Here is a 14,603-nt window from a genome sequence, read left to right on the forward strand (position 1 = left end):
ATGACATTCCAGTCTGTTTGAACTTTTTTACACAGTCTATGGTTTATTCCAGCAGCCATACTCCTGAGGAAGAGCTCCACATTCACACGGCAACATCTTCATAGTGATCTATCTATATACACACAAAATATTTAAATATGAAAATGGAGATGTACAGTGCAGCAATACAAAGGCATGGTTTGGTCATTCTTTTTAGTTAAAATTAATTTTAATATATATATATATATACATACACACACATTAACTTAAATCTCTTTAACACCCAAAGTCAGTGGTCTTCAGTCTATATTGTGGTAAACCACCTGGACAGGTCAGAGCATAGTTGAGAGCCAATTCCCTTCCAGGTGGAGCCTCTGCCCTTGGGGCCAATCACAGAAGAGGAGAGAGACTCCTCCCCCTCTTCTGTAATAAATGATGAAATGCATGTTCTCTTTTTCTCTAAAAAAATAGTCCTACTGATATCATGCTGCACAAACCGCTTTTGGTTCCTCTTTACAAATAAAGCAACTCAAAGTAGTCGTCTCAGCTTTTCCAAATAACATTTCTGCCCTTAAACTTGTGTTAAATGTACAAATACTGATATGCACAGAGCTAATTTCCACTAAGAAAAAAATATTTACAAAATTCCAGCGTAATGAATGGGAATATTTTGCAATAACTTAGTATCAGCCAGTTTGAATATACATATGCCTCAGCTGAGTCCGGGCCAGTTCATAGGTTAGATAGAGGATGAGAGGAGACCCTGTCCCTTTAACACATTTACATTTAAGTCATTTAGCATACACTCTTACCCAGAGCAACTTACAGGAGGAGAAATTAGGGTTAAGTGCCTTGCTCAAGGGCACATCGACAGATTTTTCACCGATTCAGCGACCTTTCGGTTACTTGCCCAACGCTCTTAACCGCTGGGCTTCCTGCCGCCCCTAACAACCCCTCCCTCTACACACCTTTACCTTGTTTTGATTTCTGTTGCCATGGACGGTGTCAGTTAAGTCACTTTGTTGTTATCATTGTTCTTAAAACATAATACAAAATACCAGTTTTAGAAAGTGTTTGTCTTTTTAAAGCATCTTGTAAAACAAAACAGTGCAAGAGGTGTGAGCGGAGCACGCCAGTTAACAACACCCCAGTGGTGGAAGTTTGGGTGGAGCAGCGCTATAAGAAAGGATTTGTTGAAGAGCTTCCTGAGGGGTAGTGTCCTGAAGGGGCGCCCGCCTGGAAGGAAAAATAGCGAGAGAGAAAAAGCGAGAGAGAGATTAAATAAACCACTAGTGAAACTAACAAGTCTGGACAATTGGTTGAAAACCACCTGATGGTCCCACTCACCAAGAAGGGGTTACTAGAGACCCCGGGTGCAGCCATCGCCTGTCCAAAGGGGGTCACCACAGCCTTGGCCTGTCCATAGGCTGAAAACCCCACTCCTGGTGGACCAGAGAAAGAGTTGAATAATCAAGGTTAAAATGAAAAGGGTACACTACACAAATTCATGCAACGCACACATGCACCCACCCATACACACACCGTTGGGTTGCTGGGGATAGGCCGGAGGCTGAGGGAAGGGGGCCTGGCCAGGGAAGGGAGGTTGGAAGGTCCCACTGAAGCTGGTGGGGAGGTTGTAGGTAGCAGCGTTCCCGAATCCGGCTGGCATGCTCATGGACCCTGTGCCAAACGTGGCTGCAAGATAGGCGGGAGAGGAGAGGACACTCACAATCTACACAATATCACATCAGTTACACAGAGCTTGTGCTACACGATTACTGCTAACGCAGACTACAAAACATCTGCGCGCGCACACACACACACACACACCCCCCCCCACCTACCTCGTCAAGCTATAATCACACCTGACGCCAGGTTAACAACAACCTGAACTAAAACACCTTCACTGAGCAGTTTACACTTAAACACAGAGAAACAAACACAGCAACAACAAAACACCTACAGAGACTAGCTCTATCCATAACATAACCAGCATTAAATTAGACAGCATCTACCACACAGCTACAGTACTAAAGCACTCAGGGTATAAGCACTCTTAGCAAAGGCAGTGTACAGAATCCAGGAGGTTGAAAAACAATAAGAAGCTTACAGTCAAGATGGTTGTGCAGATAAAGGATACTCTTAAATGGTTCTGGCAGTTTGATGTCCTTTCAACACCAGTTTATAACCTCAGAGCTCAGCTGGAGGACATACACACTGCCAACAGCTATAGTCTGAAAAGCTACAACTGTTAGATAGGCTATTTCTCTAGGCCAGCAAGGGGCAAGATGGGGTAATCAGCGATGCCACATCACTACAGTCTGGGAGCATCAGTGAGGGCAGGGGGGGATTGGTGAGGGCAGCTGAGGCATCAGGACCCCCACACTCACAGATACAGTATAAGCAGCACTGGGGTCAGGGCACACAACACATGCACAGTCGGCGAGACAGTCACAGAACACTCTGGGAAGCTCTAGGAAGCACTGCCAGAGCCAAGACACAGGGAGGCAGAGAGGAGAAGGAAGGAGAAAAGGAGTGCGCTGGAAGAGGAGGAGGGGACCTACCAAAGTGGGCTGGAGGGTAACCCTGCCCATGCAGAGCCCCAAACAGGCCTGTCCAGCATCACGAGAGCAATCAGACAGAGCCATTATCATTTGCACTTACACACCTTCACACTCTTTACAGAAACACTCAGTCACTAATCAGCGTCTCTCCGATTTACTCTATGTAAGACTGTTACTACTTGGACTATATCCTCATTTAGCTACAGACAATTGCTAGTGAATAACGCCGCCGTCTTGTAGCAGCCGGGCCACCGGCAATCGACTTAGAGATGAATACAATTAGCTGAGCGATGAAGTGAAGGCATCTGGTTCATAACCTCATTATGACCTCTGATGACCACGAGTCCTCTCACAGGGTTTCAGGCGGTCACAGTCATCCTCTGTAAAAGTAATCTAAGAATATGGACTTGTGAGATTTCGGTTGATTACTAGGCTATTCCTTGAATTTTGTGACAGAGGAGCTTTTACATGACCACCTGCCTCAGTTAATTTGGGAGATTTTAGCATGACTTAGTGCGGAACAATCTCAAAATGGCCACTAACCACTGATATTTAGATCAGCTTTAGTCATAGAGATGTACGTCAGAGCTCATCTAGTATCTTTGCAATGGGGCTGCCCATGAGGCTTTGGGTGCGCCCTCTTATCTAACTAAGTGGCCACGTCCAAATACCCGTACTTGCATTCTAAATAGTATGTTGATTGGGTATGAGCAAAATAAAATGTTTTAGAGTACGTGATATTTAGAACATTTTGAAAGCGTTCAATTCCGAGGACGTCATACTCATTTCGGCTTTTCATCTAGTACGAATTCGCTGCATGCTATTGAGGAAGAGAATTGTCTTTTCAGACTACCACGTGATCAGACGTGATGTACGAATGGCGGGGAAGAACCCAATTACGCATTACATGACGCCTTCTCAGTATGCTGATATCCGTTGCTTACTGCATACATTTTTAGTGAACAGTATGTTCTATCTAAACAGTATGTAGTATAGTTAGTACATAGTATAGGATTTTTAGTAAATAGTAGGAAAAATGATTTCGGACACAGCCTATGGCTTTAGTTTCAAGTACATTTGGAATGCAAGACATCCGTGGCGTGTCCCCACCTGCTGCCGCCACGGCCGCTGCTCTCCCATTGCTCTGGAAGGGGTTGGTGGTGGCTGTCGCCGGGGCAACCGCTGCAGCAGCAAAAGGGTTTGTTGACAGACCTGGCAGAAGGGAAGAGGAGACATCTAACTCCTATTAGTTCGTCTCTGAGCAGCTAAGTGTCTACTTCAGCTCTGGAGAAATGGGTTGTGGTCCCATTCTAATCCACCCCATTCTCCCCGAAGTGTGCAATCATTCACTCGCTCTCATGGATTGAAAAGTAATAGACGCAAGACAGTGAGTGAAATACGAAAACTCCCTATAGCCCATGCTTACGCCTACCCAATGGTTTTTAAACCCAAGAGGCGAGTGAACTAGTGTAGCGCACACTGAGGGGGAAAGGGTAGGGATGGAAACACACACATGGAGCAATGTCACTCACCTCCAAAACCCTGGGGCATGCTGGACATGCATTGCTGTGCCTGGGCTGACGAGACTCCTGTCACAGGGCCAAACATCCCCCTGGGACACAACAACGGCGTTAGAGTGACCCCGTGGACTCAGCATGACAGAGGCTGTATCCCAAGTGACAGCCTATTACACCTACATGGTCCCTAGCAGTAGTGCTAAAGGTAGTGCACTTTTAGAGAATAGGGTGCGATTTGAGGTGAGAGGGCTGAGTATCATTTTGAAAGATAGACCTACTTGTTGATAACAAGAAAGCTGATTTATATATTTACAAAGATGTCAATATGAGAGAGACAAAGACCTCAAGGCATAGACTAGAGGGTAATGGGAAGAGGGTGAATTCATCTGATGGTGTGTTCTCGTACCCTTGTGAAGTGCTGACGGTGTTGTAGACGCTGGTGGAGGGGGCCGACGAGCCGAACACAGTGTCCAGCTCGGCCAGCGCGGCGTAGCGGTCTGCCGCCGACGTACCCATCAGCTGACTCTGGGGGTGACGCAGTCCTGCCGACGCCCCCGGGGGGAGAGAGCCCGGAACCCCGCTCGGGACACTACCTCCTGAAAACACACAGGCTGGTTCACAACACAGGAGGCCAGGAGGGTACTGTAGAAGCTCCGTCTGTCTCCTACACACGGCAGCGAGGGCAACAACACATCATGCCCACACAAAGGAGACCTGACCCTGCTCCTCTACCAGTAGGCCTACATTGAGATAAATATCATAACACTCAAACTTTTCTGAGCCTTTCATCTTCAAAGTGCCATGAAGGTCTGCTGCACCGTATGCATATTAACAGTAGAATAGCCGGGACTCGACGAGTAGGCTACCAATAGCTGCCAGTCTAATAAATCTATGTAATATCCACAATCACAAATAAATATATTCATATTTTGTTTAGGGAGGTCATAAAACAAACATGGTGCTAAGACAATTTATTTCAAAAGAACAGAATAGCGTGTTTTAAGATGTATTTATCTGTGCTATAGTAGCTGAGGCTATGGAGGCGCCATGTCAATGAAATTAACTTGTTCATTTAGCAAACATCACATGCTTATATTCCCCAGCCCTTTACAATATTTTCATTTGACCTTTATTTAACTAGGAAAGTCAGATAAGAACAAATTCTTATTTTCAATGACGGCCTATGAACAGTGGGTTACCTGCCTTGTTCAGGGGCAGAACGACAGATGTGTACCTTGTCAGCAGGCATGGAGTGGTGGTTATTCTAGATAAAACGTATTTTGAAAGGGAGACCATCTGTAAAACATTTTGTGTTGTTTGGCAAAACTAGGTTAATTAAAAACCTTGGAATATGCTCTTTCTCTCAAGGTAAAGCAATCAAAATGTCTGGCCTGTATGGACCTCTTAAGATTATTTTGAAAAGTAAGCAAGCACCAACAAACGTCAAAAAGATGCCCTCTGGTGGTCAAACTAGCATTAATGGCAACAGTGGCTGACAGTAAAATACTATGATGTCACGCAACCCAACGTGCCATACCATTCTGCAGAACCCCGCAAGCTGTGCTGTGGTATGACGCAACCTTTAAATGAGGACCCACTGTCCCTGCTGGTTCTGAAAGGATGGGACCCGGACTTCATCTATTCTACACCATGCATGAGCTCATCGTCCCCAACCCGATAGCCATCTCACTCTACTCGACGCACCTTGAAGTCTGCCAAACAGAGTGGAGAGGAGACTGGCTCGCAGCAGGGACAGGTTTACCTTGCTCCGTTTTGTCAGAGCTAAAGATGGTATCTAAGTCAGCCAGAGATGCGTATCTACCGGCGGGGACGCCAGCAGTGCCTCCGTCTACCGGCGGGGACGCCAGCAGTGCCTCCGTCTACCGGCGGGGACGCCAGCAGTGTCGCTGTCTACAGGCCCATTGGGCGTTCCTGCAGAGGAGGAGTTACTCTGGCTCTGGGAGGAGGAACTGAAGCATCCAAAGTCGGCACTACAGGATTTGGGGAAGTGGTCAAAATTAGCTAAATTGCTAGCGTTAACTAGGCCCCCCCCGAGGCCGTGCTACCTGCGAGAGATGACAGGAAGGAGTCACACAAGAGGGGCCTGGGGGTGTGTGTGTTCCTGACTGCAGTGTAAATCTAGGAGGCTGGATTGAACACTGTGTGCTACAGGATGCAGGCAGCATCAACAGATCACAGCAATGTAATCTGTCATTTACAACAGCACCGTGCTTCATCTAACCTGAAATCAATTGAAATGATCTGCATTATACTGTTGAGTAGTATAACAGTCAGATCTAATGGGGTCAACGGTGGCAGACTTGAAATAAGCCCAACGGCAGTCATGCTCCTTAGTCTGACTGTACCAAGAGCCACACAGTGGCTTCAAGTGTGTTTGTAGGAAGATTGGTGTCTTTCTTACCATTCGTCTTACACTGAGGGTTAGTTCAGCACAGAGACTGAGGTTAGGTCACAGTCTGAGGAAACAGCATGAGAGGTGAAGCGTCACTTCACGGGGAGTGGTTTGAGGGTAGAACCTGACTGTTGCTTTGGAAGGAGAAATCCTGTCTACTCTCCTGTCTTAACAAATGAACACACCTACAGTGAATTACTGAATCACCTACACTGTTACAAGATCTTAGTACAATACACAGGTGGAGAAATCTCTTGATTTTTTAAAATTAATAATCTCAAAATCATTCTTAAGATGATTTTCTGCAGGATAAGAGTTCCAGAGGCCGAGGTAAAAGTTGCCCACCTTTTCTTTCAATAGTTGGCTGCAGTTTAGACTGCATGACATCATGTTATTTTGCACCAATGGCCCTGTACTTCTGGATATGAACAGGTCAGCAAACAACGAAGAGCATACAACACACGCTTCCACAGACAGGCACACACACACACACACTCATCAATAGGAACAACCATAGGCATTAATATGCGAAAACCCCTAGAGCCTACCAGACAGACAGAGAGGGGAGAAAGGTGTTAGCTAGAGGCTGAGCCCAGTGAGAGAACTTACTGTGAGCACCTGCACCCGGGTGAGGTAGAGCAGTGCCAGCGGTGGCAAACTCACCCACACTGCGGCTGGATGAGAGGGACGTGTACGCTGGCAGCCAAAACAGGATGGGGGTGGGGGGGGGTGAGTACCAGAGAAACAGGGTGAAAAAAATAAGAGAAAGAAATATAAACCAAAAAAGGGGGAAAAAGTGTGATCACCCAAAAGCAAAACCAAATCATAACAGAGCGAATGGAGTAATGTGAAAGCAGAAGCCAGGCAGTGTGGTGGTCAGTGTGAATGAGAGAAGGAGGAGCCTTTGAGAGAAAGGGGTGCATCTCAATAGTCTGAAGTGATTTCCCTCTCCTTGTCTCATCTGCACAGATCTGATAACATAGGATAGGTGAAAGCAGATTATTTCAGATCAGTGCAGATGATGGAAAGGAGACAAGGAGAGGACGCCACTGTAGAGTGCTGCGATGCACTCAGAGAGCAGTGCTTTCCCATCCACCACTGCGTAAAGTCAAGAGGTCATCTGCAGACAGTGTCCAGCAGAGGGCGGTGTGGTACATTCAAAACTAATTCCCTTGGGGAAACGAGCCAGTGAGTGAATGTGTGTGCCTTGAGCAGCCAGCTAGCAAATACAGAGCCAATGAGAGTGAATTGTTGTCATTATTGCTAACTACAACACAGACAAAATGGACACAAACTCATGACAAGTAGGAGTGAACTGATGTGAGTATGTAACACAGAGACAGACACACAGAGCGACAGAAAGACAGAGCCTCTGGGAAAGGAGGAAGAGTGCCTAACAGTGACCTGTGTGAAAATGTGAGCGTGTGTGAGATAGACTGGCCATGAGAGGTGAATGGAGCATGCTCTACCTGTATGTGAGATCTGGAAGGGGGCTTGGGGTGCCGAGGGGAAAGCACCCGATGGACCCGCGCTCCCAAACGCATCAAAGTCAGCAAAGTCTGCGTTTGCGTTCTGAGCAGCTGGAGGTTTGTACGAGGGTCAGACACACATAAAAATCAAAAAGGACAAACAAAACAGGACTCAATGAATGAGACAATTAATGGTCACATGACACAGGCAGCAACCCAAATGGCACTTTATTCCTTTAGTGCACTACTTTTGACCAGTGCTCTGGTAGTGCACTAAATAGGGAATAGTGTGCCATTTGGACAGAAAACGACACATTGAGAGATATGGAACTAAACTAGATGGAGCTAATGACCAACCAAAAACGGATGTGATGACGGGTTCACCTCCTATAGAGCACTGCCCTGACCTAAGCTCATGTTCCCTTCTAGTGTGTGTGTGTGTGTGTGTGTGTGTGTGTGTGTGTGTGTGTGTGTGTGTGTGCCACTGTCTTGGTTCAATGTAAAACAGATTTTAAATGAAGAACACAGTACATCCATTCATTTCACACGCTTATCGTCATGGCAATTCTGAATAATACAAATAATAAATCAACCAAAGCAAAGTTGGTAGAATGAATAGAATGAGTCATTTAATAGGATCTCCATAGAATGTTTGGTTAGTAAGAGTAACAGTGTTCATTTGAATCCCCATTTTATTTCTTTGCCATGGTGATTCTATTCATGAGAATTCAATTACATTTCAATGTGATATCACCATTGAAAAGAGCAACTTCCGTAGAACGTTGAAGGTTATGTTGACAGGCACCAACGTTGACATGGACCTCAGCAACCACCTCAAGACGAGATGTCTGACTTTCCTCTGCTATCGAAGATTAGAAAATGGTTCACTAATTAACTTCAACAACCAGCAATTTCACCAGTCCATACCATGGATGACACAGAGACATCAGTATCTTCCTGCAAGAACTTCAAATTCCATCAATGGTAAGCATCAAATAATGTATTCTTACCATGATTTGGTTCATTTCTGTTGTTCATTTGGTTTATTATGGAGTTTTTCTCAAATTCCATGTAGATACATGGAATCGGTTTTACTGTTACTTAAGGTCAGGTCCTCCCGAGTGACTCATAGAACTGGCATTTTGAGTGTTTGTACGTCCAAGTCCCTAAACATGGCCAGCTTCTGCTACCACAACCAGCACCTGCCTGAGCAGGAGAAACAACATCTGTTCTACAATAACATGGGAGATAAAACGCAAGGTGGAGATCTATAGGAATGAGAGGATGAAGAGATAGGGAAACTGGAAGCCATTCTGGGGGTGTTGGGAGTTGGCTGCAGAGATGGGCTTCTTGTGAATCTCTGATTTATTTTGTTTAAGTAGTAGAAAATAGGATAGGAAAGGACTGATAGATATAGAATGTTTGATAAGTGTGTAGGTTATTGTCCAATTTCTATAAAAAAAAAGGAATCATATTTTAAGTACCAAATTGTGATGTGTTTTTAGAGGGCGTGCGTGTGTCTTTAAGCCTCATGTGGGCTGACTTGGAGCAGCCTCTCTGCACCAAGGTAGAACTTTATGGCTCTTTGATGATGAGAAAACAGCTTGATGTTGGCCTCAGTAACCAAGGAGACTGAGCACCCATAGCCCTATGAGAATTTTAGTGTCTGGCGATGCTTTACATAGATCAGTGTGATGGACAATGAGGGGGTTAAAAACGTATCCAAAAACTTGGAAATCTACCAATCCACCATCATTAACAATGGAAAAATCAAATGATTTATTATTGAAATAGCCTGGGCAACCGAGAAAAACAGATTGGTACAATTTAAGGCCATGTGGCAAACCATAATGCAGGCACTAGGGAGGGGGGTGTGAACATGCGGGTCTGGGCAGAGGAGATGTAGTCGTTGTTTGTGTGCTAGTTGTTCGTATGTGTATGTTTGTATCGTGATAAAATAAATTAAAGTGGTAAGAAAAAGTGAAGGTCCATACTCTTGAAATTAAGGAAATTTCTTCCACTACCATAAAACAGACTTTTGGACAGTTGAAGCAAACAAATACTCTTCAGGAAATTGACCTTTTTCTAATTCCATAAGTACGAGTGGATCATTGAGTATATGTATCATTCACCAATGAAGTCTAAGCACTAAGCAGTAGATGTAACCACCGTGCCGAGGGTTTTTCTAACACAAGGTGTAGTGACCGCTCCAGGGACCGGTGCAGCTTGTGCCACTCCTCCTCCTTACCTGGCTGACTGTTGAAATGTGCAAAGTTGGCAAAGTTGGCTGCCGAGCCTGCTGCAGACTGCGAGTGGGGCGGAGCGGCGAAGATGTCTCCGCCCAGGTCACTGAGGAGGTCAAACTTCTTGTCGTGGAACTGCTGCTGCTGGCTCAGCTGGAGGGCCTGGGTCGCACGACTCCCCACCGGAGACTAGAGAGACAACAGGGCTGTGTTCATTGGGGCATGCCGTAGCAAAATGCTTTGCAACAGAAACCAAAAATGGGCGTTTCTTATTGGACAGAAGTTGATGGAACCTCCCCGTTTCACTCCATTTTGTGCTAAATATGACCCAGTTAATTCACAGACAGACACTTCAACCATGCAGAAATAGTTCACCTAGATGTCCGCACTTCACAGGCCATCTTGTCAAAAGCAACTCAAACAAATATATGTTTTGCCTACGAGAGCCAGGTAGGTTTCCTGAACACATAATCTTTCCAGGAAAAACTCCCTGGGCCCTACTTCAAGTCAGGAAAAACTCCCTGAGCCCTATTTCAGGTCAGGAAAAACGTTGTACGGCCTGTTATCAGCCAGCTGAGTAACCAGTATGTGTCTTACTTGACTGGGCGTGTGCTTGTTGAGGTGCAAGGTGGGGGCCGACTCCCCCAGCAGTGTTTTGAGGGGTCGGACCTCGGGGGTGCTGCTGGTGCTGCTGGCTGACGAGCCGGAGATGGAGGCGTGGACCGAAGCCACCACTTTGGCCTGCTCCGGGGGAACAAACCTAAATCACAACAACAACCATGTTCAATTGGTTACAGAGCAACACAAGCTTTAATTCAAATGGACTCCTATAACCCAGCATCTCAGAGCAACTTTTCAATGATAGCACGACGGTAAATGCCGACAGCTACCCCGGTAAACGGGACTTGCCGTCAGAGTTAAAATAGTTCCAACTTTTGCCGTCGCGTTGTTTAATAGCGGATGTTGATTTGCACTGTTTGATTACTGATATCGCCGTAGCAACGCATACCGTCGTTCTGGCTCGCTTTTTCCACCACACTCTTCCTTGCTTTCTTGTTCCACTATGCTGACTGGTATGACGGTTATGTGTAAATATTAGACTTTCCTTTTGGATTACAACTAACGCATACAGTGACCTAGATATCATCCACCAAATACACCTGGGTTGTTACTGCTGCAAAGTGCCTTGCTACTCCGTAGGACCAGAGCTCTATGGACTCTACAGCAGCCTCTCACCATCTCTTCTTCTCGTATTTCTCCTGAAGGAACTCCTTGACTTTCTGGGGTTCCCTGAAGTCCGGTATGGAGGCAGTTCTATCGTCGTAAAGCCCCAGCCATATCTGTTTGCATGACTAGAGAAGACAAACGAGAGAGGAGACAGACAGAGAGAGCAGAAAAACATGTTTGGTGAAAAATGAAAGGGGAATAAAAGTCACATGCAAATCAGAAGATGTGGTTCATCACCTTTACAGAGGAAAAGACAAACATGAAAGAGAGAGAAAATCTTTCAACACCTCCAGGCCAAGACAGCAGCAGCAGAATGTAGCACATTCAAGGTCATTCCAGGGTGTCTCTTGGGAGCCCGGAAATGGAGCGATCTACAGCCAACTTGCCAAGGGATAAGAGATGTTACAGTATACATGGACACCTAGCATTTTACAATTAGATGCAGACAAACAACCGAATACATACTGAAACAGAGAGACAGACGGACAGGAGGAGAGACAGGAGGAGAGGACGACCGATTAATCGAAATGGCCGATTAATTAGGGCCGATTTAAAGTTATAACAATCGGAAACCGGTATTTTTGGATGCCGATTTGGACGATTTTTTTTGTTTTGTTTTTAATTTATTTTTAGACCTTTATTTAACTAGGCAAGTCAGTTAAGAACACATTCTTATTTTCAATGACGGCCTAGGAACGGTGGGTTAAATGCCTTGTTCAGGGGCAGAATGACAGATTTTTACCTTGTCAGCTCGGGGATTCAATCTTGCAACCTTACGGTTAACTAGTCCAACGCTCTAACCACCTGCTTTACATTGCACTCCACGAGGAGCCTGCCTGTTACGCGAATGCAGTAAGAAGCCAAGGTAAGTTGTTAGCTAGCATTAAACTTATCGTATAAAAAACAATCAATCATAAACACTAGTTAACTACACATGGTTGATGATATTACTAGTTTATCTAGCCTGTTCTGCGTTGCATATAATCGCTTAGGTATACGTTGCTCCAACCATAAAGATCAATCCCCTTCTTAAAATCCATACACAAGTATATATTTTTAAACCTGCATATTTAGTTAATATTGCCTGCTAACATGAATTTCTTTTAACTAGGGAAAATGTGTCACTTCTCTTGCAAACAGAGTCAGGGTATATGCAGCAGTTTGGGCCGCCTGGCTCGTTGCGAACTGTGAAGACTATTTCTTCCTAACAAAGACAGCCGACTTCGCCAAACGGGGGATGATTTAACAAAAGCGCATTTGCGAAAAAAGCACAATCGTTGCATGACTGTACCTAACCATAAACATCAATGCCTTTCTTAAAATCAATACACAGAAGAAGTATATTTTTAAACCTGCATATTTAGCTAAAGAAATCCAGGTTAGCAGGCAATATTAACCAGGTGAAATTGTGTCATTTTGCGTTCATTGCACGCAGAGTCAGGGTATATGCAACAGTTTGGGCCGCCTGGCTCGTTGTGAACTAATTTGCCAGAATTTTACGTAATTATGACATAACATTGAAGGTTGTGCAATGTAACAGGAATATTTAGACTTAGGGATGCCACCCGTTAGATAAAATACGGAACGGTTTCGTATTTCACTGACAGGAAAAACGTTTTGTTTACGAGATGATAGTTTCCGGATTCGACCATATTAATGACCTAAGGCTCGTATTTCAGTGTGTTATTATGTTATAATTAAGTTTATGATTTGCTAGAGCAGTCTGACTGAGCGATGGAAGGCAGCAGCAGGCTCGTAAGCGTTCATTCAAACAGCCCTTTCGTGCGTTTGCCAGCAGCCCTTCGCAATGCATTGCGCTGTTTATGACTTCAAGCCTATCAACTCCCAAGATTAGGCTGGTGTAACCGATGTGAAATGGCTAGCTAGTTAGCGGGTGCACGTTAATAGCGTTTCAAACGTCACTCGCTCTGAGACTTGGAGTAGTTGTTCCCCTTGCTCAACATGGGTAAAGCTGCTTCGAGGGTGGCTGTTGTCGATGTGTTCCTGGTTCGAGCCCAGGTAGGAGCGAGGAGAGGGACGGAAGCTATACTGTTACACTGGCAATACTAAAGTGCCTATAAGAACATCCAATAGTCAAAGGTATATGAAATACAAATCGTATAGAGAGAAATAGTCCTATAATTCCTATAATAACTACAACCTAAAACTTCCTACCTGGGAATATTGAAGACTCATGTTAAAAGGAACCACCAGCTTTCATATGTTCTCATGTTCTGAGCAAGGAAATTAAACTTTAGCTTTTTACATGGCACATATTGCACTTTTACTTTCTTCTCCAACACTTTGTTTTTGCATTATTTAAACCAGATTGAACATGTTTCATTATTTATTTGAGGCTAAATTGATTTTATTGATGTATTATATTAAGTTAAAATAAGTGTTCATTCAGTATTGTTGTAATTTTCATTACAAATAAATAAATAAAAATAATGTAAAATAAAAATAAAAACAAAATAAAAAAATGTTTTAACAATTATATATTTTTTTTAAATTAAAAAAAAAAAAATTAAAAAAAAAAAATATAAAAAATATAAAAAAATCGGCCGATTAATCAGTATCGGCTTTTTTTGGGTCCTCCAATAATCTGTATCGGAGTTGAAAAATCATAAATCGGTCGACCTCTAGAGGAGAGACAGACGGACAGGAGGAGAGACACACAGAGACCGAGAGAGCGAGACAGGAGGAGAGACACACAGAGACCGAGAGAGCGAGACCGAGAGAGCGAGACCGAGAGAGCGAGACCGAGAGAGCGAGACCGAGAGAGAGAGAGCGAGACCGAGAGAGAGAGACCGAGAGAGAGAGACCGAGAGAGAGAGAGCGAGACCGAGAGAGACAGAGAGAGCGAGACCGAGAGAGAGACAGAGAGAGAGACAGAGAGAGAGACCGAGAGAGAGACCGAGAGAGAGAGAGAGAGAGAGAGAGAGCGAGACCGAGAGAGAGACCGAGAGAGAGACCGAGAGAGAGAGAGAGAGAGAGAGCGAGACCGAGAGAGCGAGACCGAGAGAGAGAGAGAGCGAGACCGAGAGAGAGAGAGAGCGAGACCGAGAGAGCGAGACCGAGAGAGCGAGACCGAGAGAGCGAGACCGAGAGAGCGAGAGAGCGAGACCGAGAGCGAGACCGAGAGAGAGAGAGAGCGAGACCGAGAGAGAGAGAGAGACCGAGAGAGCGAG

At 44.9% G+C, this 14,603-nt stretch overlaps 1 protein-coding gene across 1 annotated transcript; it reads right to left on the reverse strand.

Moving 5' to 3' along the window:
• Nucleotides 1-12: 12 nt before the first annotated feature.
• Nucleotides 13-11,537, reverse strand: LOC115190604 (arf-GAP domain and FG repeat-containing protein 1; the record flags this gene model as incomplete). Its single annotated transcript, XM_029748778.1, has 11 exons — nucleotides 13-1,215; nucleotides 1,327-1,421; nucleotides 1,510-1,674; nucleotides 3,654-3,755; nucleotides 4,076-4,155; nucleotides 4,467-4,656; nucleotides 7,083-7,169; nucleotides 7,943-8,053; nucleotides 10,191-10,374; nucleotides 10,783-10,945; nucleotides 11,422-11,537. Coding segments are annotated over 11 exons (1,353 nt in total), but the record flags the coding sequence as incomplete, so codon positions are not given.
• Nucleotides 11,538-14,603: the final 3,066 nt, after the last annotated feature.

This window comes from Salmo trutta, unplaced genomic scaffold (assembly GCF_901001165.1).
Source record: "Salmo trutta unplaced genomic scaffold, fSalTru1.1, whole genome shotgun sequence".
NCBI lineage: Eukaryota > Metazoa > Chordata > Actinopteri > Salmoniformes > Salmonidae > Salmo > Salmo trutta.